Source organism: Echeneis naucrates, chromosome 1 (assembly GCF_900963305.1).
Source record: "Echeneis naucrates chromosome 1, fEcheNa1.1, whole genome shotgun sequence".
Lineage (NCBI taxonomy): Eukaryota > Metazoa > Chordata > Actinopteri > Carangiformes > Echeneidae > Echeneis > Echeneis naucrates.
The window spans coordinates 514,091-540,473 of record NC_042511.1 but is presented as its reverse complement, the minus strand read 5'-3'; the positions used below and the strand labels follow the sequence as shown (position 1 = coordinate 540,473).

General features: G+C 46.9%; 2 protein-coding genes and 1 long non-coding RNA gene across 7 annotated transcripts; 1 reads left to right on the top strand and 2 right to left on the bottom strand.

The window, feature by feature from the left end:
• Positions 1 to 8: 8 nt before the first annotated feature.
• Positions 9 to 10,919, bottom strand: LOC115057828 (heterogeneous nuclear ribonucleoprotein L-like). 4 transcript variants are annotated; one of them, XM_029525085.1, is made up of 13 exons: positions 10,632 to 10,919; positions 6,572 to 6,690; positions 5,781 to 6,018; positions 5,506 to 5,591; positions 5,258 to 5,354; positions 5,049 to 5,121; positions 4,651 to 4,710; positions 4,336 to 4,571; positions 4,096 to 4,217; positions 3,571 to 3,769; positions 2,754 to 2,811; positions 2,513 to 2,611; positions 9 to 1,869 (listed from the first exon to the last, which is right to left on the bottom strand). In XM_029525085.1, exons 1-13 carry the CDS (start codon positions 10,902 to 10,904, stop codon positions 1,814 to 1,816), a joined length of 1,716 nt encoding a protein of 571 aa, XP_029380945.1. In that variant the 5' UTR covers positions 10,905 to 10,919; the 3' UTR covers positions 9 to 1,813. The 4 variants fall into 4 exon arrangements, with proteins under 4 accessions (XP_029380945.1, XP_029381024.1, XP_029381171.1 ...); XM_029525164.1 differs by having other exon boundaries at positions 6,572 to 6,740; positions 10,632 to 10,758; XM_029525311.1 differs by lacking the exon at positions 10,632 to 10,919 and adding an exon at positions 9,971 to 10,089.
• A 1,897-nt stretch (positions 10,920 to 12,816) lies between these two features.
• Positions 12,817 to 17,627, top strand: slc22a7a (solute carrier family 22 member 7a). 2 transcript variants are annotated; one of them, XM_029526304.1, is made up of 11 exons: positions 12,817 to 13,231; positions 13,325 to 13,978; positions 14,158 to 14,261; positions 14,487 to 14,641; positions 14,866 to 15,034; positions 15,113 to 15,236; positions 15,614 to 15,723; positions 15,795 to 16,009; positions 16,083 to 16,191; positions 16,672 to 16,878; positions 17,109 to 17,627. In XM_029526304.1, exons 2-11 carry the CDS (start codon positions 13,628 to 13,630, stop codon positions 17,194 to 17,196), a joined length of 1,632 nt encoding a protein of 543 aa, XP_029382164.1. In that variant the 5' UTR covers positions 12,817 to 13,231; positions 13,325 to 13,627; the 3' UTR covers positions 17,197 to 17,627. The 2 variants fall into 2 exon arrangements, with proteins under 2 accessions (XP_029382164.1, XP_029382084.1); XM_029526224.1 differs by having other exon boundaries at positions 13,318 to 13,978.
• LOC115039142 (uncharacterized) lies at positions 13,584 to 17,308 on the bottom strand. Its single transcript, XR_003840565.1, has 3 exons — positions 16,539 to 17,308; positions 14,744 to 16,205; positions 13,584 to 14,637 (listed from the first exon to the last, which is right to left on the bottom strand). It is a non-coding gene; the product is annotated as an uncharacterized LOC115039142 (long non-coding RNA).
• Positions 17,628 to 26,383: the final 8,756 nt, after the last annotated feature.

Genomic DNA, 26,383 nt, shown 5'->3' with positions numbered 1-26,383 from the left:
ACAAACCGGAGGCTTCAGAAGAGCTTTATTTCTGCTGTGAAGGTGATGTCACGGCAGGTTAACCTCTACAGAGACAAGGAGGACAAACACACTGCAGCTCATCTGGAGTTAACAAACAGGAAATCAGGGTTGACAGTCAGAACCTGCAGTTTAGGATGTGCCATGTTCAACAACGTTTGACACAACATTTATTAACAACAGCATCCACTGGTACAGGAACTATGATTTCCATTTGAAGTCAGGCGTCACAAACAGTCCAGTTATTTTAGGTCTTCAGAGTTTAGTTTGAATTTAAAAGCACTGAAGAACTCCGGGGAACTGCAGAGGAACTAGTCCCTTGGTGACCTGATGATAATGTTCTGCTGATGCTAAGCTAAGATAAATTTAGCAATCTCATGTTATGTTTTGTGTTTTTTTTGTGCACACGTGAACAAACATGTAAACTGTTTTAAAGCTTCATTTGTACTGATTAACTTCCACCAGCTGACACATTATCAGCAGACAGCTCACAGCCGGATGGATGCTGTAAAATCCAGAGCTAAAGAAGCACACGGCACTGTAAGTATTGCTACTGAAAAAGTCACAGTTCAAACAACAAAAACAATGAAATATTCTATCAACAGAGTCCAACACTGGCCATCAATGACATTGTGCTTTAATGCTCATTAATGTCTCAACTGATACTTTTTACAGAAATCTATGACATGATGGTTTGCCTCTGAAAACAGTCATTCAGAAGATCCACACAGGCTGTAAAGACTTTCTCTACAATCACAACAGCCCAAACATGTGTCCCTTTTTTTCTAAAAACAGAAACTAAAATCAATTGATCAATAACTCAGAATAAAACCACTTAACTTTGAATTTAAGGCGTAAGAAGTCACAGATTCCACAGCGACATTCGGCAAAATGAAACACGTTTCTTCCCAACGTGATTTTCTTTTTGTTGTTGTGCACCAACTCAGAGCTGATACAAACTGTCAGCGTAAGATGATGTCAGGAATCAGAGGATGACGGGAGAAGAGCTCATACTCCAGGTATGTGAAACTAAAAGGTGGAATATGTATCCCAAAGTGCCGTTTTGAAGGAGAACTTAAAGGTTCGTCCGGTCTGAGAGAGGAGATGGAAAACTGTGATGGTTTTTGGTTCTAAAAACCTCAGATATCTTCTTATGGATCTACACTGGAGAAGTTCAAATGTGGCACTTTAACATAAAATACGAGACCTTTAAGAACTCCATCCTGGATGAGTCTAAACACATTCTGATATTCCCACGTTGTCATCCTGTCATTCCGTTTGGGAAGAATTACACTAAACTGTATATTATTGTCTGTAATCTAACGCATTACCAACTATAAAGTAAAATAAATACTCAAACCAAATAAAATCACGTATTAGAACAATCAGGCTCTCTCAACTATAAGTCTGGCTCTTCCTGGTTAACATCTGATTGGTTTGTAAGTTTTAATGATTCCTCCCTGAGTTCTTTTACAACATCAAATATGTCAGTTTGATTGATTTATATCTTCAGGATATGAGTTAGTGGAGGATAAAGTAATTCGCTGATTTTGATTTGTCGTGTTCGATTTCCTCTCAGGCCACCGACATCATTTGGACAAAGGCTCTGGGCTCATCCCGTCATTAAGGTGCTGCTTTTGTTAAAATGCTTCGTCACGACCGCATCACTTCCTGTCGCAACAACATAAAATTCACAACAGTCATCCATTCAAACAAACAAAAAATCAGGGATCCGCTGTTCCTCTCTCTCCTCTCCAGTCCGTCCAGATGGGGCGGCCATCTTGTTTGTTGTGGGTCACAGATGGGAGGAGGTAGAGAAGCAGAGTTTCAGGGTGAACGGGTTGGAGCTGTCTGCAGGTCAGACGGGGAGAGGAAGGACGATCAAACACTGAAGGAGCTCAGTCCAAACGCAGATTTCACTGCTTCATTGGTCCTTGGTCATAATTCTGTCTCAAAACCTGGACCTCTCTGGTTACTGGTTGTATTCAGAAGTCAGACTAGATTGAAGTCTATGGGAAAATGTCCCTCCTCCTCCTCAGTAAACGTCTTCCTGATGATTTTATGGTCTCACTCTCTAGTTTACAATCTTCAACACAACATGATGTTCATTTTTTATATGATTTAGAGGGAAACAGTCCAGGAAGGAGGGGATATTATCATTTCAAATTATTTGGTTAATTCTTATTTTAGAAAGGAAACGAGCAGTAGCTACTTTCTGAGAGGATCACCAAACAAAGCTGCCTTTTTCTTTCACCTAAAAACTGCACCAAACAGCTGAACCCCCAGCTATGCTAAATGCTAACTATACTGAGTGTGACCGTCAGCTGTTTGTCAGGACATGGTTAGCCTAGCTTGGCACAAAGGCTGGAAGCTAGTGAGGTCTTGTCCATAATATACAGAGATAGAAACCACAGCCTCAGATAAACTGCCAACACAACACCTGACCGGCTCCCGACTGGAGCAGCAGCATTTATCTGATCCAGTGAGTACTTACTGGGAATTCTGATCTGATGGTGGTTAAGGACAGTCAACGCCTCCACGGCTTCAGTTTTACTGTCAAACTCCAACAGGCCCGACAGAGTCTTTGAGCTGGCTGCAGGGAGGAGGAGGAGGAGGTGAGAGAACGATGAAGGAAAAAAGAGAGAAGGGACGATAAAAAAAAACATCTGTGTCAGCGAGAGAATCCCAACAGTCACATCTCAGCTCAAAACTTCCTGATCTGAGCATCAACTCACGTTTGGCATCGAAGACCTTGAACTTGGTGAAGACAGGAACGTTGTGTTCAGTGCAGAGCTGGAGATCAGAAACATGAGGAACATCAACAAAAAAAGTCAAAGGTTTTAACAGAAAGCATCCTGTTTGATGAGAGTGAGCAGTTCAGCTCTTCTGTAAACTGAAACAGAGTGAATGGTGTGTTGCTGCTCTGCAGTCATCAGCACACTGAATCAGGTCACTTACAACCAAACCTCAGAAACGTATTTGGTTTGAGGAAGTTAGTTTGTTTTAGTGGCCAAGTCTGAGAAACGTGTGTTCCCCAGGAAGACCTCCTGAGAAGACGCAGCCTGAGGACCAGACTGCTGAACAGACCGTCATCTTCATCATCGTCTTTTATTATTGTCTTTTATTGATGCCTTCACTGGAAATCGTAGACTTGATTTTAGACATTAAAAAACTGAGGCGACACTTGGCAGACTGGATCAGAAGCTACAGTCTGATGACCTGGTCTGCTGTGACCTCACTGTCTGGGATTGAGTTTTGTTTGTTGGTCACGTCCTGTTTTAATTTGAAAGTCTTGTCTTCCCTCTGTTATCACGTTACGTCCTGTTCCTGTTCTGCCCTAATGTGGTTCACCTGTGTCTTGTTTAGTTCAGGGTGTATTTAAGTCTTGTTTTCAGTCTAGTCTTTGTCGGATTCTTGTTATTGACGCCTTGTTCCAGGTCCACAGTGGCGTTTTTAAAGTTTTTGTTTTTTTTAATTAAAAAAACATTTATTTTCCACCTCGCTCTGGGTTTCTGCAGAGCGAGTCCTCACCCCCAGCTCTCTGACACTCACCTTGTGCAGCTGGTGTTGGCTCAGAGTGGGCGGGGCGTTGTAGAAATGGAGGACGGTGGCGGGCGGCTGGATGATGTTCCTGCCGCTGTGTGCGCTGCTGAATCGGTTGTTTCTGGTCAGACTGAAGTCCTGGTAGCTGCTGCTGCCGTCGACCAGCTCAAACACCTGACTGAGAATCACCGCCTGCTGCTTGGACACGCTGAGGGGTGGAGGATGAAGGACAGGGGGGGGCAGAAACAAAGCCACGTAAACTTGACAAGTACTTTTCTACTTAAATAAAAATTAAAACGGAAATTAAAGGTATTCATTTCAGTTTTAGTTTCAGAGAGTCTCTGGAGTTTATTGTGTTGGCAGAATAAAGAGCTGATTTTTCATCATTAATGAGCAGAACTCCTGATCAGATGAAGACAGAAACGACCCAAACAGAGAGGAACTTTTCTTTGGAGAAGGAGGAAACTCAAATTCAATGTGTTTTAGTTTTCTCTTCTTAAATCTTAATGTGACTCTAAAAGTCCTGTCACTGACCAGACGTTGAGTTTTTTCCCGAACACCTTGATGCTGTTGAGGTGAGTCACGGCTCGGTCCACAGCGTACTCGTCACCCATCTCCACCAACGCCGTGCCGGGGACGCTCTTCATAAACTTCACCTGCAAAGTCAAACCATCACATTGGAAGCAGCTGGAAATCAGTCACCAGCTTCATGCTGTGTAGACGGTGGAGGTTTTCTTGCTTTGATATGAACACACACAAAATATCACAACACACCTTTTCCACATTGCCGTAGAGACAAAAGAGGTTGAAGATGCGGCTACAGTTCATCTTGTTGGGGTGGAGACCGCTCACCATGGCGACGGAGCTGGAGCTGGTGTGGCCCAGGAAGGAGGAGGAGGAAGAGGCGGACTTTGAGACGAGCAGCGGGTACGAGATGACGTCCTGAACCTCCTCACTGCTCCGCCGATACCTGCTGTTACCAGGCAGAGGCAGCAGGGGGCAGTGTGGCCCTACAGGGGGATGGAGACGGACAAAGGGTCAGCCGGTCAGTTGGTCCGTCGGTCGGTCAGTCGGTCGATCGGTCAGTACCGTAGCCGTTGGACGGATGTTCTCCCAGGATGGCCTGACGCTGCCTTCCCTTCCCCCGCTCTGAAACAGAAACACATTTTGACAAATGAAAGCTGACAGGCAGGCAGACAGAGCTCGTGTGGTGGTTTGGGCTGAGGGCAGATTCTGTTCAGGAGGACGGAGCAGTCTCAGAAGCTTCTGGAGTAAATCTGGATTTATGTTTATTATCTCAACGAGCAGCAGACTGCAAACAAACATGGATGAAGCCCGGAACTCAACAAGGCCACACCCACAATCATGAAATCCCCCGTCGCCATCTTGAAACAAGAATAAGCCCATTTGTGGCGTTTATTACTGCTGTAACCATGACAATAGAGGTCAACAGGGGTCAAAGTGTGTGTGTGTGTGTGCGGTCCTACCTCGCTGCAGCAGGAAGGGTTTGCTGTAATCCCAGCTGCTGTTGTCGTTTCGGACGACGTTCAGTCTGTTGGGCTGCAGGGGGCGACAGAGCACAGCACCTCTGGGTGGGTGTGTGTGCGTGGGCATGAGCGAGAGAGTGTGTATGTGTGTGTGCACCTGAGTGTGTGTTTGTCAAGAGCACTGTGTGAGTGTGTGTGTGTGTGTTTACCCGAGCGTATTCGATCTTGAGTGTGCAGCAGCCGGCGTAGATGTCGGCTCCGTTCAGGGCCAGCTTGGCCTTCTGAGCGTCCTCCACTGACTCAAATGTTAACGAGCTCGTTAAGGATGAGCGAGCAACGGGCCAATCAGAGGAGAAAAACAAGAGCACCTCGTGGGGGTTCTGTGTCTGCCTCAGTGAACCTGAACCTGACCAATTAGCTTTAATCCTGCACACACACACACACACTGTCAGGATATTCCACCATGGCCTGGATGCCGTTGCGTTTGAAGATGACGATGCGCAGGACGTTACTGACGGGGTTACAGACGGTGTACAACACATCCTGAGAGAGAGGGAGGGGGGGGGCATTTGAGTCGTAATAACAACATGAATTCATGGGGCAGGTCACAACGATCTTGACCTTTGACCTTTGACTATGTACATTTAATCAGTTTAACTACAGATTTGAAGAAGGTACGTGACCTTCAGGATGATGCTGTAAATATGAGATCTGGTGTCTGGCCTGACTCACCGTGGTGATGGGGTACAGCGGGTTCTGGATGGACAGCAGCAGGACTTTGTTGCCGCTGGAGGGGTCGTCGGCGTTGGTGGGCCTGGTGATCCTCTGGCTGGTGGAGAAGTTGAAGAAGGCCTGCTGCTCAGCCACGTAGACCGCCTCACGGGTTCCACACGACACACAGCGCTCAGCGCTCTCCACGCTGTCGAACTCCACCAGAGCCTGACGCTTAAAGGGCATCATCATCACGTAGCTGCGGACGGAGGGGCGGGGCAGACAGGTGTGGACGTTTGAACATGTGCTGATCGATGAGACACAACAACACACACAGACACACACTCCTCTGTCACCATCCTTAAACCTGGACCAGGACTGGAGATCCTGAAATGTTCATTCTCAGACTGTGTTGAATCTATGGGAAAAAGTCCCTCCTCCTCCCTGATGAGTTTATGGTCTCAGTCTGAAGTAGAATATGCTCCATTAAGAGGGAGGGGAGGGGTCAGGGGCGGGGCTACAACTGCAGCCATTTTAATTTCAGGTTACCTGCAGAGAGTTCAGTTAGGAGGAGAGATGATGGAAACTAGATCAGCAGCAGGGGCTGCTGGGAGGCCTCATGATGTCACTGAGTCTAATTCAGGTTTTCCTGACTGAGAGTGGATGGCACACACAGGAAACACCAAAATAACAAACAACCTGAAACTCAGCAGCCACCTACACACAAGAAGATCTGCAGTCTTCATCCTGCTGCTGTGATCAAAAACATCCAGATTTGAACTGAGAATTTATTTCTACACGGTGTTTCTTACCAGATGTTGCCAAACTTGTCCAGCGCCTCCACGAGATCGGCCTCCACCACGGCATCGCACAGCCCTCGGACGTGGACCACCGGGGACGGGGGGATCCGGTGACTGTCCTCCACACAGCCCTGCAGGGAGAGGAGACACGAACCCTGAAGCTGACAGGTACAGGAATCACCTGGTGTCGGTGGAAAAAAGGTGAAAATCAGATCTATCAACCGTCACATGAACGATAACCAATCAGCCTGTAGGCTGAGGTAAGACCGCCCACCTCATTAACATATGAAAACAATAAACAGCTGAAGAAAAACAGATATTAGTTTAATTGTTTATCACGTTTTATAATGATGTCATTTCCGGTTTGTAATTTGTCGGCCATCTTGTTTTTTTTTCCAAACCTGACGGTGGAGCTGAGGAGGACTGATTTTTATATTTATTTTGGTGTTTCCTGTACGTGCAGTCGGCTCTCAGTCAGGACAACCTGAATTAGATTCTGACGTCATGAGGCCTCCCAAAGCTCTGAACTGTCAGAAGGATCAGTGTGTCGATGTTTGTACGAGCTGTTAGAAGAGTCAGAATTATGTGTGTAGTAAAATAAACCAACCCGTTAAACCTACAGGCCACCGTACGTCCCAAACGGGTCTGGAGGGGGAGGGGTTTTCAATCACACCACTGTGATGTCACCCACTTGGTTTGTGAGCTCCCAGTTACATTTTCAGTCCTGTAGACGTCTTTTGACGGCCTGATGGTCATTCGACAGAAGGAAGGTTTTCCTGTCCTCTGATGTGGGGACGCCATAGAGACACAAAAACAAGCCGACAAACAGACACACTAACCAAACTTTGATATTTCTGTTTTAAACCTCAGCAGTCACCTCACAGCTGCTGCTTTTACTTCAGACAGCAGAGGCGCAGGAAGCTCGTAGGAGTTCAGCCGGTCTGACAGAACTGTCAGAGCCTTCGTCGGTCCTGATGGTTCTGTCAGGTCGGGGTTTGGGTGACGCAGATCTGAAGAGAGAAAGATGATGGTGTTTTCTACAGCCAGGACTGAAGCGGTGGCTGAAGGTCATGACAGTTGCGGTTGCTCTCCACGGTGAGAGGAGAGGCGACAACAACCTGTTTTTCTCAGCAAGCTGTGACAGCCTGACCTTGTTTTTGTTCCTGCAGGTTCACCCAGATCTCACACAGCACACGCAGGAAGTACGCTCTGATTGGCTGTTTGATGCCCTGCAGGCAGCGTGCAGCCCACACCTCCATCCAGAGATGTGCTTCATGGCGCCCTGACCTGTTAACCTCAACCTCTGAAACGACGGGTCGGTCATACAGCTGCGGCCTGAACAGCCTGCACAGCGTGTAGGCGCCACTCGGTTACTAAGGCAACGCCAAACAGGAGGTTGGCGGGCTAAGCCTTGGTCTGGTTTGAAGAGGAGGAGGGAGTGTTAGTTACACACTCATGACTCAACCATGAAACGATGCTGCTGTCGATAAGGGTGACAGGTTGCCATGGTAACCTCATGGTTAGAGACTTGCAAAGTTGAACTTCCTCCTCTAGTTTATCATCAGGAGTGCAAAAGGAGGTGCAGCTCACACCGTTACCATGGTGATTGCACATACAGCTGGGCTGAATGCGACATGTTGCTTCCTTCCAGACAGGCTGCTGTATCATTACAGCCTCGGCTCCTCCTCCTGCTCCTCCTCTTCCTCGTCCTTCCTCGCTTCACTGTAAACATTAGCTGAGCCTGTCGATGAGCCAGCGAGCTTTTAATGAGGTAACGAGGCAGCAGAACGCTGAACGACCAGCACTGATGGTGTATTCATTCTCCCAACACTAAACAATAAAGGGTCCATCCTCTGGGGATCAGACAATAAGTCAACAGGTTTCACAGATCCACGCTGGTTTACAGATGATTCGTCAACATGACGTCTGAATGTCTGATGAAAACATGAATGCATTGTCATGGTTCTCAGATGGAAACATGAATACTGGATGTGTTCTCTGGGGTCAGTTTCACGTCTCGACCGCTGATTCCCGTCTGATCTCCAGCTTGGAGCGGATCAAAGGTGCTTCGATGTGGGCTGACGTCGGACAGGAGTCAGGCCGGGTTGTTTGTTTGAATTTTTAATCTTTAAGGGCACTCAGCTCCACCAGAGAGGAGCTGAGGACTTCAATAATCAGCGTGCTGTTTCATTATCTGTCAGCAGCAGCCATCCTTCAGCGTGTCCACAGGAGTCTTAATGGACTCCCAGCAGCTGCAGCCAGACTGATTTAATATTCGCTGCCGTGATTGTCAGCAAACATCTGTTTATGGCGGACTTTTCTCACCTTGGGAAACCTTTAGAGACTCATCTACACCTCTTAAAGCTCCTCAGCACAGAAAGAGACTCCTGAATCTCCTCAGCCTCTTTAATCCCACAGCAAACTGAGACGCCTCCAAACATCAGCTTATCTTCGGAACGCTCCTGATGGTTTCTGCTGTTTAGTCTGACAGATCTCATACGCATCAATTTACGTGTAACGACAACTCATACAGCAACTTTATGATTCATCCTTCCTGTGAACTGGAACATCAAACCTGAGTGTGAATGTTCATCTACAAACTATTAAGACCTGAGCCTGAACCTGAATCTGAGCCTGAGCCTGAGCCTGAACCTGAGCTGAACCTGATCCTGAGCTGAACCTGAGCCTGAACCTGAGCTGAACCTGAGCTGAACCTGAGCCTGAACCTGAGCTGAACCTGAGCTGAACCTGAACCTGAATCTGATCCTGAATCTGAGCCTGAGCCTGAACCTGATCCTGAGCTGAACCTGAGCCTGAACCTGAGCTGAACCTGAGCCTGAACCTGATCCTGAATCTGAGCCTGAGCCTGAACCTGATCCTGAGCTGAACCTGAACCTGAGCTGAACCTGAACCTGAATCTGAGCCTGAGCCTGAACCTGAGCTGAACCTGAACCTGAGCTGAACCTGATCCTGAATCTGAGCCTGAGCCTGAACCTGATCCTGAGCTGAACCTGAACCTGAGCTGAACCTGAACCTGAATCTGAGCCTGAACCTGAACCTGAACCTGAGCCTGAGCCTGAACCTGATCCTGAATCTGAGCCTGAGCCGAACCTGAACCTGAGCTGAACCTGAGCTGAACCTGAACCTGAATCTGAGCCTGAACCTGAACCTGAACCTGAGCCTGAGCGTGAGCATGAATATATGAACAACACTGCATCATTCAGACGTTCACGTGTCTCAGCCTGACGTCATTAACAGTAAACAGTTCATCCTCACTCTGTCATCCTCTATCTGAATATATGCTCTTATTTTAGAGTGGACCTCTTCCTGTTTGTGCCTGGAGCTCAGATTGTGATCTAGACCTGAACCTGACCTCTTACGATGGTGCCCCGCAGAGAGAAAACCACATACCCATTCATCAAGGTAAACAGATGGCCTCAGTTTCTGCTGAGTGCAGGCACTTCCTGTCGCTGCCAGAGACTCACCGAGACGCCATATTGTCTCAGAGAGTCCAGGACCAGAGCCAGAGCCGAGTTCTAAAACAACACACACCGACATGAAGGATGGAAACCTGCAACAACCTGCAGATTTAAAAAACCTGACAGCGACCAGCTCCACCTCAGATCTGTGGCCCTGACAGGAAGCTTGGTCCAGATCCAGATAATGCTGAAGCAACGCTTCGTCAGGTTTCTTTGGATATTTGTATTTTTTTTTTCTCGGCTGGTCATCGATGGGAATCAGAGAAGAACAGAGTCAACGTTCTTCAGCAGACCCTAACCCTAAAGACCTGGAGCAGGAAGATCCCCTTAAAATCAGATATGACACACAGAGACCCCAACAGGTGGATCCTACGTGGCCTTCGTGGGCCAGGTCTGTCTGGACTGGGCCAGCTGCCCTGTGGCCTGCTCAGAGCAGCTGAACCTTCAGGAGCCCTCAGCCTCCTCCCTGACCTCTGAACCTCACACCTCTCTTCTGATCTTCATTTTTGTTTTGTTTTGTTTGTTTTGTTTGTTTCATTTTTTGCCAAAGTTGAGTTAAATTCGCATCAGCTGGACCGGGAACAGTCACCCACCTTCCCCCCGATCCTCCGGCTCCGGCTGTCGGAGCCTCCGCTCCCCGCCGCCTCCTCACCGGCAGAGTCCTCCTCCTCCTCCCCGTCCTCCAGCTCCTCTGCGCCGGCCTCCTCCTCCATCCGGAGCCGCTTGGCTGCCCGGTGGTATTCTCCTCCTCCTCCTCTCTCTTCTCTTGCTTCCATCTCAAACGTCGGAGGATTCTCGGATGAAGATTTTCGGTTTGACGGATGATGAAGCGACAGACGCACCTGCTCTGACTGAAGCTCGCTCATCCTCCCTCTCTCTCTTTCTGCAGGACTGCTGATGTCAAAGATCAGAAGAAACAGGAAGTCCCACTCTGCCAGAAATCCTCCAACACGGTCTGACATTATTGTCAGGATAATGTTTTAATGTGAAACACGTCCAGATCCTTGAAGTAGCGATGTAGAAAAAATGCTTCCAGAACAGCACAAATAAAATCCAAGATTCATTTCTGTCTATTTTCACATTCTGTGTTTTGGGGATTTTCTGTAAATCACGTAAACACACACACCGGATGGATTTATTTAGAATATATTCAGTTGTCTTTGATGGGTTCGGCTTGCTGGATAAGACAGATGTGAAACAGCTGGAGAGGGACGAGCATCTGATGACCTGCACCCTTCTACAGATCAGAGTGAGGCCTCCTGTCAGTGAAGCTGCTGCAGATCTTTGATCTCTGAAAAACAGCTCAGATTCATTGATCTCATTGATTTTGAATTTTTCTCCCTTTTCTAAAATAATCTGCCATCAGACTGGATTTCCTCGTTATGATGATGTTTTTGAGTTTTCTGTGATTTTTCACGAGAGTTAGTTTTTCTGAGCAGCCTTCGGCTCCACCCAGTGGCTGCTCAGCTCTTCATCCTCATCATCATCACCTGGTGTTGGTTTGTTTGTGTAGAATGATGATGACATCATTTTGTGTCATTGTTTTCCTTTTTTCTCCTTCCAGTCCTGCAGCTAAGTATTTTGTGATTCAGCAGCCCTCCCTGGGAGCTGGAATGACCTTTGTGTGTCCGGGAGGGCGGCGGGATAAAGTCCAGGCAGGTGAAGGTGTCCCTCAGAGTACATGCTGCTTTCATGTCCTCGTTTTTAAATCTGCAGAGAAAGTTTTACAATAAATCAGAAAAGTGGAAGAAAAAAAGAAAGACCTGCATCTGGAGCAAAGTCCTGATGTCCCTGTCAGCAGACCTGAACCAGATCCTGAACCAGATCCAGATCCTGAACCAGGTCCTGAACCAGATCCTGAACCAGATCCAGATCCTGAACCAGGTCCTGAACCAGGTCCTGAACCAGATCCTGAACCAGATCCTGAACCAGATGCTGAACCAGATCCAGATCCAGATCCTGAACCAGATCCAGATCCAGATCCTGAACCAGGTCCTGAACCAGGTCCTGAACCAGATGCTGAACCAGATCCAGATCCAGATCCTGAACCAGATCCTGAACCAGGTCCTGAACCAGATCCTGAACCAGGTCCTGAACCAGGTCCTGAACCAGGTCCTGAACCAGATCCAGATCCAGAGAATGTAGCTTTACAGTAAAGTTATGTTGTTGTGGTGTTGTGTGTTGTTCATTGTTGTGTGTCTGGAACTAATGAGCAACGTGAGATGAGTTCATGTGATACAAACACAACAAAGAGCTGAACCAATAATAAACAGTGTTAATGTTCAGTGACGCACAACAACACAACACAACACAAAGAGGGAGATGTCAATAATCAATTCACTGATATTTATTATAGATTAAACATGTAAACATTTAATAAGCATGCCAACATTTATTCATTCATCTGTTCTGGTCTTTTTCATGTATCATTCATCAGTTGGTGGGTTTATTTGGTGGTTGTTGAGTTGTTGTTGTTTATGTCATAAGATGACCCCCCAGGAAAATCAGTGAAGCCGACCGATATGTCCCATGACCCGTCAGGTGATCAGCTGGCCTGCGTCCTGGTTTGTTTAAAACTGAGTTCCATTGTGTTTTTTATCGTGTCTGACTGTTGTGTGTTTCATGAGTCAGGTGACGAACATGTTTCTTTCAGAAGAGAAAATTCTGATGATCATCTGCCTTTAAAGTTCAATCTAAAGTAGATTATTATTTGGTTGTGTGTTTCAAACCTCACAGTTTCTGTGTTCCCTCAGCTGGACGGTCCAGATTCACATAAATAAAAGCACATCGTTTATTTACTGATGAAAGCTGATGATTGTGCTCCGATTTTCATTTACAGAATATTTACTGAATAAACACAAATTAAAAAGCTTCAATTCACTCTGGAGCCAGAGAGAGACGTGGACAGTCAGATATTTAGAGCTGATTTTTCATCATTTCTGAGCAGAACTCCTGATCAGATAAAGTGGCCAGGTCACCATCACCTGTGCTGGCGCCGAACAGGTCAGAACAACCGGCAGAAAGAGTGAAGTACAACACAACACGGTCGCTGCTGATGATGGCAACAAGTCTGGTAAACAGGAGGAAGCCCAACACACGGTCCCGTGCGTTGTTAATAAAGAGATTCCCCACCTGACACCTGAGTCTCCACCTCTTTCTGATCGTCCCGCACCGAACAAAGCTGCAGCACCAGGTAGGTCAAATTAAACCTCAGGATTGATGAATCCACTCGAATTGAATGGTTGATTCAAAGACTGTTTGCTGCACTCCTGGTTTGAGGCTACAGAAACAAAAACAGACGGAGCGGTGGAGGACCAGAGGGGGTCACAGGTCCTGGTGAGAGCCAGACAGGATCAGCTGAGTCTGGATCTGAGGACCCTTCAAAATAAAAAACACATCAAATTCTGAAGTGGATCTAAAGGATTTATGGGAAAAGGGTGTGAAATTCAAAATTTCCCACCACAACAATAGAGAGATATGACCACACACACAGACACACACACACCCCGCTCAGCCCCTCCCACCCCCCCTGTAAGAAGCTGCAGATGGACTGAGAGTCGGAGCTCAGTCGCTCCTCCGTCTCGCCACCATGAGGTTTGAGGAGATTCTGGACCAGGTCGGTGGATTCTCCAGGTTCCAGTTCCTGCTGCTGTCCATCCTGACCCTCCCCCGGACCATCCTGCCCCTCCACTTCCTGCTGCACAACTTCATCTCAGCCATCCCTCCTCACCGCTGCTCCCTGGGGACCATGGAGGACGGGGCCCCCGGCCCCGAGGTGCTGGCCCTCGCCATCCCCCGCCAAAACGACGGCACCTTCAGCTCCTGTATGGTTTTCAACCCCCAGGTGGCCTCTGACCTCAGCGGGGGGAACGGGACGGCTCCGTGTCCACAGGGCTGGATCTACAACCAATCACAGTTCAGATCCACGACGGCCACCGAGGTAAAGAAGCTGCATTCATTTATGATCTGAATCATGTGTCTGTTTTCCTGCAGTTTGTGGTTTCAGGACAAAGTTCTGTTGTTTCTGTTGTAAATTTCTTTTTCAAATTACGGATAGTTTTTTTCCAAATCTCACAGCGGTGACCAAAATAATCCCCGTGCACTTTCTATTTTCTGCAGTGGGATCTGGTGTGTGACCACAAAAAGCTGAATGCGCTTCTGGCCACTTATTTCTTCCTGGGCGTCACGTTTGGAGCGATTCTCTTTGGACAACTTTCTGACAAGTGAGTTCTCAGCGCCTGAAGTCATCAGGAAGCTTTTGTTGTTTTCCACAACAGGTCTCTTCTCACTAATTTATAACTGTGTTCAGTGTGTGTGTTGTCGCCATGACAGGCGTGAAGCCTTCAGGTTCTGCAGATTTCTAGTTTAAAAATCAGCAATTTCAGAAAAAACTGAACAGCCTTCAGCTGAGTCGTTGGGTCATGTGACCATCAGCTGCTGTGTGGCAGGTTTGGGCGGAGGCCGATGCTCCTGGTGGCGCTGATCTCCTCTACCCTGCTGGGCTTCACCTCGGCCTTCTCCACCTCCTACGTCATGTTCGCCGTCTCCAGGGCGCTCTGCGGCGCCGCCTTCAGCGGCATCTCCATCATCGGCATCGTCCTGGGTAAGGAAAACACATCAGACCACATCAGACCACACCGGAGGACTCACCTGGCCATCACAGTGTTCAGAGCGGTTCAGATTTTAAGCTAACCCTAACCCTAACCCGTTCCTTCAGCTCCACTGGAAGAAAAATGTGTTCAGATGAACTGAACGTTGTTTATTGTTGTTGTTTTGCACCATGAAGCTGAGTTCTGATCAGAGTCTGTTTGCTGTGTTCCCGCTCAGGGATCGAGTGGACGGATGTGAAGAACCGGACCTTCAGCGGCACCGTGCTCAGTCTGTCCTGGAGTGTCGGGAACATGCTGCTGGCGCTGCTGGCCTTCTACATCCGGGACTGGAGACACCTGACGCTGGCTGTGACGGCGCCCTGCATCGCCGCCATCGTCTGCTGTTGGTGAGGAGGACACGCCGTCACACCTCATTGTGTGTGTGTGTGTGTGTTTAAAGGCGTCTCTTTCCGGTGTGTGTTCAGGTGGCTGCCGGAGTCGGCCCGATGGCTGCTGGCCAACGGGAAGGTGGAGGAGGCCCGGAAGTACCTGATGGAGTGTTCAAAGATGAACCGGAAGGACGGAGCCACGTCCCACCTGGACATGGAGGTACACAACCCAGCTACACACTTTGGTTAGTGTAGATCAGAAGAAAAGCTCTCTCTGGGTTTGATGTTTCAATAAAAACAGTGAACACATTCTGTCTTCATTAAAAAGAAGACAATTATGATGCTAATGCTGCTAACTCAATGCTAATTAGCTAATTATGGGCTAAGTTATTGAGGTGTAACAGCACCTGGCCACCTGCTGTCAATCAAATATACACACGCCCCTCAGCTGATGTAATTGTAAGCATAGACACACCCCTTCACCTAAGGCAGCACACTTCCTTTCAAATGTTGATTAGTGATGTCATTTCCTGGAGACTCAATGACCTCACAGGAAGTGAAATGCGCCGTTGACCTTTGACCTTGTGGTGGTTTCAGGTTCTGGGGAAGGTGATGCTGTCTGAGGTGACTCAGAAGAGTCACTCCTACGTAGATCTGGTGAAAACCCCCCAGCTGAGAAAGATCACGCTCATCTCCGGATTATTCTGGTACCGTCACACGTGTTTCAGAACGCCGTGCATCTGTCGTGGTCGCTCTGACTGTGCTGCTCCGCCTCCAGGTTTGCTGTTTCCTTCCTGTACTACGGGATCAGCTTCAAGGTCTCGGGTTTCGGCGTCAGCATCTACCTCACGCACTTCATCTACAGCGCGATCGAAGTTCCCGCCAAAATCTTAACCTTCTTCGTCCTGGACTGGATTGGCCGCAGGAACGGTCAGGCCTGGTTCCTGATCACCACCGGAGCCCTGATTGGATTAAACACTGCCATACCTTTAGGTGACATCACTTCCTGTCCGTTCATCCAGACTGTGTCTGCTCAGAACTTTAATTTTTTCTTCTTCTCCTTCAGACTTCTCCGTGCTGCGGACGTGCGTCTCCGTGGTGGCGAAGGGTTTCTCCGAGGCGGCGTTCACCACAGCATTCCTCTACTCAGCAGAGCTCTTCCCAACCGTGCTCAGGTAAACCCTCACACCTGAAGTAGATTCAGATCAGAAACAGAAGATTTTCAGCTCTTTATCTTTCCTTCAAATCTAATTTTCCTTCAGTCCAACTTTTTTCTGAACTGCTGACCTCAGAGAGAACGAAATTTCATTTCTGTGAGTTTGAGTGAAAAGATGAAGAGCTAAAAATGTCCTGTTTCAGCTGGCTCACAGACTCAGACTGAGAGAAGTCTTTAAAGTGAACTGAAGGTTCAGAAAGCTGGACAGTGAGACAGTGAGACACATTAGGGCGGGGCCAACCATCGCAGGAAGTGTCAAAATAAAACAGGAAACACACAAACACATCAAACCCTGAATCTACGGACCAGCAGCAGGTAACGCTCCAACTTCAGTGTCCAATGAGAGGGCTTGGTGGATGCTGATGGATTTCTGGAGGAGGTCTGGCTGACGTGTCGAGCTGGAGGAGAGCAGGCGCTGAGTTTGTTGTTTGTCGGACAGGCAGTGCGGAATGGGCTTCACTTCCTGTCTCTGCCGGATCGGGAGCTCCCTGGCGCCGATGATCATGCTGCTGGAGGACGTATGGCTCCTTCTGCCGCCGCTGATCTTCGCCGGGACTGGGATGGTCAGCGGCTGCTTGGTCTTCCTGCTGCCAGAGACGCTCAACGTCCATCTGCCCGAAGACGTCCTTGACGTGGAGGAGGGAAGGTACGCACACATCTGCTGCTTATGAACACAAAATAACACAACCACAACACATGTTGACTGAAGTCCGGTCAGTATCACACATGAGCAGGAAGTACAGAAGAGTGACAAAGTCCACGTCAGGAGGATGTGACACAGGAGAGCTGTGTTCGATTCCCACCAGAGAGAAGATGGCCCGCTGTTTTCTGTATTCTGTATTGAAAATAAAGTGAATTGTTTCTTTTCCTGTTTAGACACAGAAAAAATGAGCTGGACGGAGGAACAAATATTGAGCTGTCGAAAATGACCCATGAAGACAAGAAGACATCAAAGGAAGACTGATGAGGTCTTCGTCCTGATCGGTTGAGACACGAGTTCCTCTGGATTCATGTTTAGACCTCAAACTTACGTCAAAGCAGGAAAACCAGAAGAAACCAGATTTGGAGAAGGTGGATCTGACCTGCTCTGCATTCTCTCCTGATTGGGTGGTCCAGTCTGCCAGTCACACAGTAGCCCCGCCCCCTGACCCCTCCCCTTTCCCTCTAAGTAAACATCATGTTGTATTTCAGACTGAGACCAGAAACTCATCAGGGAGGAGGAGGGACATTTTCCCATAGACTTCAGTATCAGGGAGGAGGAGGGACATTTTCCTACAGACTTTCCAGCCTTGATGATCTGTAGCTAGACTGAAGCTTTGAGGCTCTTCAGCGCTGACTTTGAGGAGCAGGTTTAAAGTCTTGTTGTCTTCAGATGTCACATTAAAACAATAAAAAATAAAATGTGAATTTTCTTCTGTTATTTTTTTCTCTTCTCTGAGGTCTCTGTCAATAATTTAAAATTCTTTCGGGAACAAAAAGAAAAGTCGCATCGTCCCCAAATTATTTTTGTTTCACAAATTCTGAAATTCAAAAAACATGCTGAGCATCAAAAGAACATTTTCATATCTAAAGCAGAATAAATGTTGGTGAATGCCATTCGGACTCCGATGTCACGTAGCATCAGTTTAGCCTGTTAGCATGACGTCAGGAATGTCTCTGATTCAACTTCAAATCTAACCTGATGATGAAGATCATCTGAGTTCTTCCTCAGGGGAGCGTGAATGTCGGAGCCTGTGGTCATGAAGTTCCCAGATGGCTCTGATTGGCCGGTTAGTGATGAAAGGTGCATCCTTTGTTTGTTCTTTCAGTGCTGAAGGTTCTGCACCAGGAACTGATGACCTGTCACTGTTCTCCCATCAGTTCCTAATGCAGTATCATCAACACCAGAAAGCCCTGGACCCCGGACTGGACCCTGGAGTGGACCCTGGACTGGACTTTGGACTGGACTCTGGACTGGACTTTGGACTGGACTCTGGACTGAACTCTGGACTGGATCCTGGACTGGACCCTGGACTGGATCCTGGACTGGACTCTGAACTGGACTTTGGGCTGGACTCTGAACTCTGGACTGGACTTTGGAATGGACTCTGGACTGAACTCTGAACTGGACTCTGAACTGAAATCTGGCCTCTGGACTTTGGACGCCTGAGTCTCCAGGTACATTATGAGAAGTTGGTTGCTCATAATTTCAAATGTAATGACAATGTAAAACAAATGAAACATGTCAGGATATGAAATAAGTCAATGAACGATCTGAACCCCCCCAGGCTGATGACGGTGCTGCGTTCAGGTGAACCTCAGTCGGAGCTGTGAGGTGTTCATCACTCACAGTTGCCAGCTGAGATTAAAGTGAATCACTGCATGAACAACAATTACCTCCAGCTGACCCCTGACCCCCCAACCCTCCAGACCAGATCCAGCAGAGAGAACAAAGTTCCTGTTCTGATCAGCAGGACTGGATCATCTCTGCAGGTCATTGTGAGGAAACATGTGACATCACAGTTGCCTGCAGAGATTAACAAGTCGAGCTGGAAACACACACACAGACGTTACCATGGATACTGGTTGGGGTCCAATCATCAGTCTCCTTGTGTGGTTTCTCACAGCCAGAAGGGGGCGCTCTGATAAAAGAGAGAGAGTTAAACAGAGGACAGCAGGTTTCTGCATCGATTTGACCAATCCAGTTTTTGCTGCTCTTTGTGCTCCGAGTGTGGTCTCCTCCAGCTCCTCCAGCTACTTTTAAAACTTTAGACTTCACAGTTTAACGAGCGTCTGGGACTGAAGCTGAAGCAGTTCAGAGACTGTCAGGAAATTAAAGGAGGCCTCGTTCACGTTGGTCAAACAACATTATGAGACTGTTAATGTACAGGAGCAGTAACCAACCGCAACACAAACACACACAAACACACACTCTGACGAGCCTGAGTGCACATGACATGTTGGATTAGTTCCAGCCTGCGAGCTCCAGGGCCTCTAATGAGGTGAGACGTGGACGGACAAAGCATCAATTAGAGCTGTGGGCTGCTGGAGTGGACAGTGGACGGTGGACGGCAGCCTCTATTGTCCCGCCACCAAAAAAAGGCAACAAAGACAATGTGATTTGATTCTGCTTGAGGTGAACTCCAAAGGCCCGAGCGGCGTCTGACGTCTTCAAAGCGCCTTCAGCCTCGTGGTCATGGTCGGGACGGCAGATGTGCCCCCCCCCCGTGGTGTCCCCCACTGTGCTCCACATACACCGCCACAACACGTCTCCTGTCCCTCCGTCAATAATCAACCCGCCTGAATCCCACACGTGCTTGTTTTTTTTCTGTGATAAAAATCACTGAAATAATGTTTGTTGATCCGAAGAGATTTTGAACTCCGGTCAGACACACCTAAAGGATCTAAAGACGACACTTTAATCAAACCCTCGTGTCCACAAATCCAATAAAAGTGACACAACTGTTCATTCTGATGGAGATGAAGTCAAACAGAATATTTTTTGTCTCCACGTCTTCCAGAATAAAAGACATCAGCGTTCAGCGTTCAATGTTCAACTCGTTAGGTCACGTCTCCTCTCTGTGTGAGACAGGAGAGTGAAAAATGTCTCTGTTTGTCTGAAACACAACATGTGGTCGGCCTCCATCCGCCTCCATCAGAACCACACTGATCTGTTTCTGACATGGTGCTTCAAAATAAAAGTTTGTCTTACCTCAGTCAGAGGACGCAGACTGCCGGACTGCCGGACTGAGACGAGCTGTGAGTCAGGACGGTCAGACCACACTGACCCTGACACACACACACACACACACACACCCCTCCCTGCCAGCCCCTCCGGACTGACGGTTTTCACTTCCTGTGAGGGGGTTTGTCATCGAGAAGAACAGATCGTGGTGAAAGAATTTAATGAAAACACATTTTTATTCTGTGGTGGAAAACAAAAGGTGTGAGCTGAAACACACAACATCAGGACCACCAACCAAATGGATGGTGATGAATGGATGAACTTTAAAGTCAGTCAGTCATTAACTTCAGCTTCTAGTGAAGGTGTTTCTACGTGTCGACTTGGCCTTGATGATCGTGTGCTCGCCTTATCAGGCAGCCGCCAACCTTCCCTCCACACGTCTGCAGCAGCTGACGCGTTCCCAGCAATACACATAAACACACAACACAGTTTCCCAACACAACTCCACCTGCTGACATGAGACTCTATCTCTGATCATCAATGTACATGAAAACATTTAGTTCATGTATGTATTAAAATGAGCGTGTTCAGGTGTCTGAAGAATGATTTTAATATGTTTAACTATCACACAATTACAGGTGAGTCATCAGTTCAGCAGCGTTTTCCTGATGGGTTTATGGTTTCAACCTGCTGAGTGACGACTCGATGATGATAATAATAATAATCACTCTGGATTCAACATGTTATTACCATGTGTACAGTACAACTCAGCAGTTAAACCACACAATAAACCTTAAACTTAAAAGGAATTTAGAGATAAGCGGGATGGAGGGAGGGGCATTTCCAACCATGAGCACGAGGAAAAGAATTAAACATATATAATTTTAAAAATGCAAATATATATAATTATACAATATAATAAAATAAAGACAAGACTGTAACAATATATGACAGTAACTATGACTGTGTATTAAAACAGAGCAGCAGAGGTAAATAGTGCTGTTGTGTTTGTGGGAAGAAGCTGTTGGAGATGATAATAATAATAATAATAATAATAATAATAATAATAATAATAATAATAATAATAACATCATTATGCCGTTGATCTTAAAAGTTTGACTTTCAGCCTGGAAGACTAAACTTCGGGCTCAGACAGCTCAATGTGACGTCACGTGCCTTTCGTCAGCGCCTGACTAAAAAACGTCTAAATCACGGATCCGTTTCGGGGTGTTTCGCTGCTTTATTGAATCAATAACAGATGTTAAACGGTGTTTTGGGACATTTCCAAAATATTTTTTCGCGGTGTTTTCGTGCCGCCGCTGGTCCGGATCAGGCGGAGCTCCGGACTTCTCAGACCGGGACCAGGACCCGGACCGGACATGGAGGTGGCCGCTGAGGAGGCAGCTGGATGCTGAAGGTGAGCGGCTCCTTCACCGGAGAGGCTGTGTGTTTGTGTGTTTGTTTGTGTCTGTTTGTGTGTGTGTGTTTGTGTGTTTATTTGCTTGTTTGTTTGTTTCTTTCGATATGAGCGAAGATGAAGTTTTATCGGCGAACAGCCGGCTAAGCTAACAGCATTAGCTAGCTCCGTTAGCATGTTAGATAACAGACCGATAATCAAAAATCAATCAATAATAATCGAGCCTGACATAAATAACAAAGAATGCTGTCGTCATCAGCTGATTGATGGATGAGATCGATCCTGAAGATGGCGAAAAAAATAATCATCTCATTTTTGGTGCAACTGGTTTTTAGTAATTTATATTTTTTCAGTTTTTCTTTAAAAACCAAAACAAACTTGAACCCAGATCTTCAACATATCATGATGTGATATTATTATAATTTATTTTTACATGTTAATCACATTTAAGATGAATGATGGTTATGATGATTAGTTTTTGTGTTGATTTGCAGCACAGATGTTGGTTTTCTTCTCTCTGACTGTGAAACATTTTGTGATTCGAGTTTGTACAAAGATAAAAATGTATTTGTGAATCTGACCGGGTTCAGATCGAACACCACTTCTATATTTATTATGTGGTCACAATAAAATCATTTTGGTTGTTTCAGGAAGGAATGAGACTGTGAACCTGCTCCTGTTGTGTGGTTCTGAATCTGATTGTGCGTGTTGTGAGTTGTGCAGAATAATCTGAACAGTCTGTCTCTGTTTCAGTCATGGGCCTCCGGCAGTTCTGGCAGAAAAACAAAGTCCTGATTGTGATGTGTCCCAGCCTGGTGCTGATCCACTTGGGCTGGTACAACCTGCGCTCCAGCTCGCTGCTGCAGAAAGCCAGAGAGGAGTCCGTTCCTGAGCCCGGCATCGTCACCTACGTCCTCAACGCTAAAGCTGCTTCTGTAGATCCTCCTGCTGCTGCCAAGACCAAGTGAACCAAACTCAGGTACCAACCCTGACTCTCACTCCAGAACCACTTCAACTCCCCCAACGGCCACAAGGTGCCGCCGTAACACTGGAATCAGATGGGATTTGGGTTCATTCCAGCTGGAATATGTACACACCTCAGAGTTCTAAAACACAAAGCACGTAAACATAAAATAAATAGTGAAGGATCATAAGCTACTTCAGACACAGCATAACTAAAGTACCCAACTATAAAAGAACAGAAGATACTAAGATACTAATATTTTCTGACATGTCACCTCAATAACTTTTAGAAAATGTTAAGCTGATTTCACTTTCCAGTTGACTGAACAGTAATTGATTGTAATTTATCAGCAGCTGTGAAACAATCAGGGACGTTGCTTTTGTCTCCTGCAGCTCCTCCACCTTCAGTTTTGTTGGAGAAAAGATGAGAATAAAATATGAATTCACATTTGATTGATTCTATTCTCATATTTAAACGTGTTGAACTGGAGAAATAACGTCTTATTCCTGGCAGAGCGGCAGCATGAAGCCTCAGAGCTGGCTCCGGAGGAACTGGCTGTGGGCGGCAGGCGGCGCCTTCCTCTCCATCCACGTGGTCAACTGGCTGATGCAGAGAGCTGTGAAGAGAGCCGTTCGTTCTGAGGTGGTGCTCAAACAGAAAGCTGCTGACCAGGAAGAGGACTGATCAGTGATCCATGTTATTTATTTCATCACCGCAGGAGAAAAGAGAAGTGCTGCTGATTTTGATGTTGTTTTTCTCATTTCTTAAATACATCAATCAATAAACCAATAAAACAATCACCAGTTTTCGCACTTCAGACACTTAAAGAGCTGATTCTAACAAAAACAAATCTATATCCCACGGTGTGGAGTCATCCATCAGAGGATCCAGACTGATACCTCACAGATTTCCCCCTCTCCTCCCACTGAGGAATCTTACTGAGTCAAAATGTTTTGCCTTTCATTCAGAAAGACATGATATCAGGATGGGGATTTCATTCAGCTGATTGATTTTCAGACAAACATTTTATGGAAAAAGAAATACAAACATGAAATAAATCCTGCAGTAAGCAGATTTGATAACTGATAATAAATATTTTGTCCCTTGAAATGTTCACCAGACTTTAGCATGAACTCCAGACGTCCACACATGAACAAATCCAAACACGTGGAATTATTTTTGTAATAAAATGAAACAAAAATAAAAATGTTGTTTTTGTTCTCTCACCACATGAAGAAACACAAGAAAACCAACGGCAGCTAAAATCCATGTTCTCTTTTCCAGAAAGCGTCACAGCTAATTGTTGCTAAAGTGGCTAAAATGTGTTTTAACTTTGTTGATTTTTTCTGAAAAATCAATAACTTATCAACGCTCCTCAGCCGCTCTGGATCCTGTTGGCTGTTTTGTTTTTGCTGAACTGAATCACTTTTGTTCATTAAACAAGTGATTACAGTTATCGATCATCCTGAAGCTAACTGTCAGCTAATGCTAATCTCTCTGGTCATTGTGTGATGCGGTCCAACATTCATCCAGAGAGGCTCAACACTACAACAGCACACCCATCACATCCAAACCCCCCATGAGAAGGAGCTCCAGCCTATAAATTTGGGGGGGGGACACAAACATGCTCGTCCTTGTTGTGGTTGGATTTCTTGGTTGTTGTTTTTGTTCTCTTTTTTCTCGGCTCGGTTTGGATTCCTCTTTTATTGGTTTGTGTGAGCCTCCTCGGGTTAACTCTCAGCGCTCAGACTAACTGCCTCTATTTTTATTCTGCTCTCTGAACACACAACAATTAAAACGGGATTTGACCATTTTACTTTTTTACATTTGGTTTAAGGCCTGAAGCTGCCAGTGGCTTTTCTTTATGGTTTACTTTTACCATCCCACAAATTACCTTCCCTCACCACATTAAGGGAAAGAAAGAGTCATTGAAACCCATCGAATTAAATTCCTCTGGAAAAGCTGGAGGAGATTCAGAGGAGAGACAGAAAAACGACACATGAATGACTGCAGTGGATGTGTCGACACTAAAACAGAAAAGTCCAGCTCAGTGATCCTGGACAAGGTGCATCATTACTGAAGAGCAGAGAACCTTCAAAGGTTTTCATGAGTGTGAAATGATAAATTCAGGAAGTGACAGTTGAGGCTCAGACTGGAGCTTTGTGTGTCTGAGGATCGCTAATTTGTCGTGCAGTCAGACAGAACGACGGGATGTGAGCAGGAAGTCTGAAGTCATTGTTTCTTCTTCCAGACTTCTTCTTCTTTTTGCTGTCGTCTGAACTTTGGGCTGGTTTCTCTTCGGAGCTCCACCTTTCCTTCCAGCTCCTGGACTTTGATGGAGAGCGAACGCTGGAGTCCTGCAGGCGTCCGTTGTTGAAGTTGAGCTGTGGATTCTTTGGAGTGAGATTTGTCTTCCCTTAGCTTCACCAACAAACCAGATCTTCAGCCTGGTGAAGGTCCTTTATCATCCTGGTCGCGCTCTTTCTGGCGTTCCTCTCTCTCCTGGAGTTTTCCAGCTGCAGCTGTTTGCACGGTCCATGTCTTTTTGGAATCTGCTGCTGAGGTCTGTCGTCATATCTTCCAGGAACATCGTCTCTTTTTCAATGCTGGTTTTAAGGAGGTCAGATGGTCCGTCTGAAGCTTCATCTGGGTCCAGACTCTATGAAACATCCGTCTGCAGCTTCTCTTTGGGGTCACAGATTGCTGCAACTGTGAAGTTCTTGGGCTCCTCGTGGAAACAGACCTCCGGCTCTGGTTCTCTTTGGGTTGAATTTCAGCTCAAACTGTTTCTTGATCTGATGCAGCTGGTTGAGTTCCCCAGATCTCCAGGAAGGACCTTTTCCTGCATCTTCTCCTCTGATCAGTTCCCGGGTCACAGGGGGTTCTGGAGCCAATGCCAGCTCACTGTGGACAGGTCTCCAGTCCATCCCAGAGACAGACAGACCTGCAGACAGAGTCACCAGTGAACCTTCAGCTGATCTTCAGGAGAACCAACAGTCAGTCAAGTGTTTGTGGCCTTTGGAGTGATTAGAGTTCTGCTGCTGATGACAGACAGCTCGAATAGATTGACCCGCTGACCTTTGTGGCTTCATTGCCTCCCTCTCTAACGGACCACCCTGACAGCGGCCTGACCTTGTGTTTAGCTTCTTGCTAATTTCCACATTCTGACTTTGATCCTGACTTTGCCGCAACTGTTTCGCTTCCCTTTTTTTAGCCACAAGTAATTCGCAAAACCCCAGTTCGTTCCGCCAAAGCGTTCCGAATGCAGCCGGTGTCAAACCCAGTTACGCTGCAGCTCGGAGGAGGTCGGTGTTCTGAGCATACCGTGGCTTTGCGGTCGGCAGCGTGCTCGCCCAAATGGCTTCCTTCCAGGTTTAGGATCCCTACAGAGCAACACCATGACCCGGCAGAGAAAGGGCTCCCGGGCAGAACTCCTCCGGCCGATGTCAGCTCCCGGTCCAGCAGCCAGCCGGCCTGAATGCACAGTTGTGCGTTTGCAAGTTGTGTTAAAAACAACAGACCACCCAAACCGGACTGAGATGATTGTTGGAGACGTGAGAGCAGCAAGGAGCCGCTCAGCGATGCCACCAACACTGAGTCAGAGTGGAAACACACAAACACTCAGGTCGACACAGCAGCATGTGGTTGTCATTACACTGCAACAACACAACACCGTCACAACATACACACACATGCTGGGGAGGGAATTCATGGTGACTCCAGAGCTCAGAGTGTCATTGATCTGATGATCATCAAAGGACAAAATCTGTCCAGTATTGATTATCGATTACAGCCGAACTCTGTCAGAGCAAGAAGGAGCGAAGGAACGACAAGAAAACGTGACAGGATGAATCACTGCTTCATTCAGTCTCTCTCTCTCTCTCCCTCCCTCCTTGCTCGACCTCAGGGAGTTGACGTCAGGTCTTTCTCTTCCAGTGTCTCCAAACTCCTGCAGTTCCCACAATTGTCTCTGCGCTGAGTCATACTGCCACACACACACACAGACACACACTTCACCACACCCCCTCTCAGAGCAGTGTGAGTCTCCAGAGCTGTAAGAAGCCAACTAGAGTTGAACATTCGCCTCTTTTCATCTGCCAGAGCGT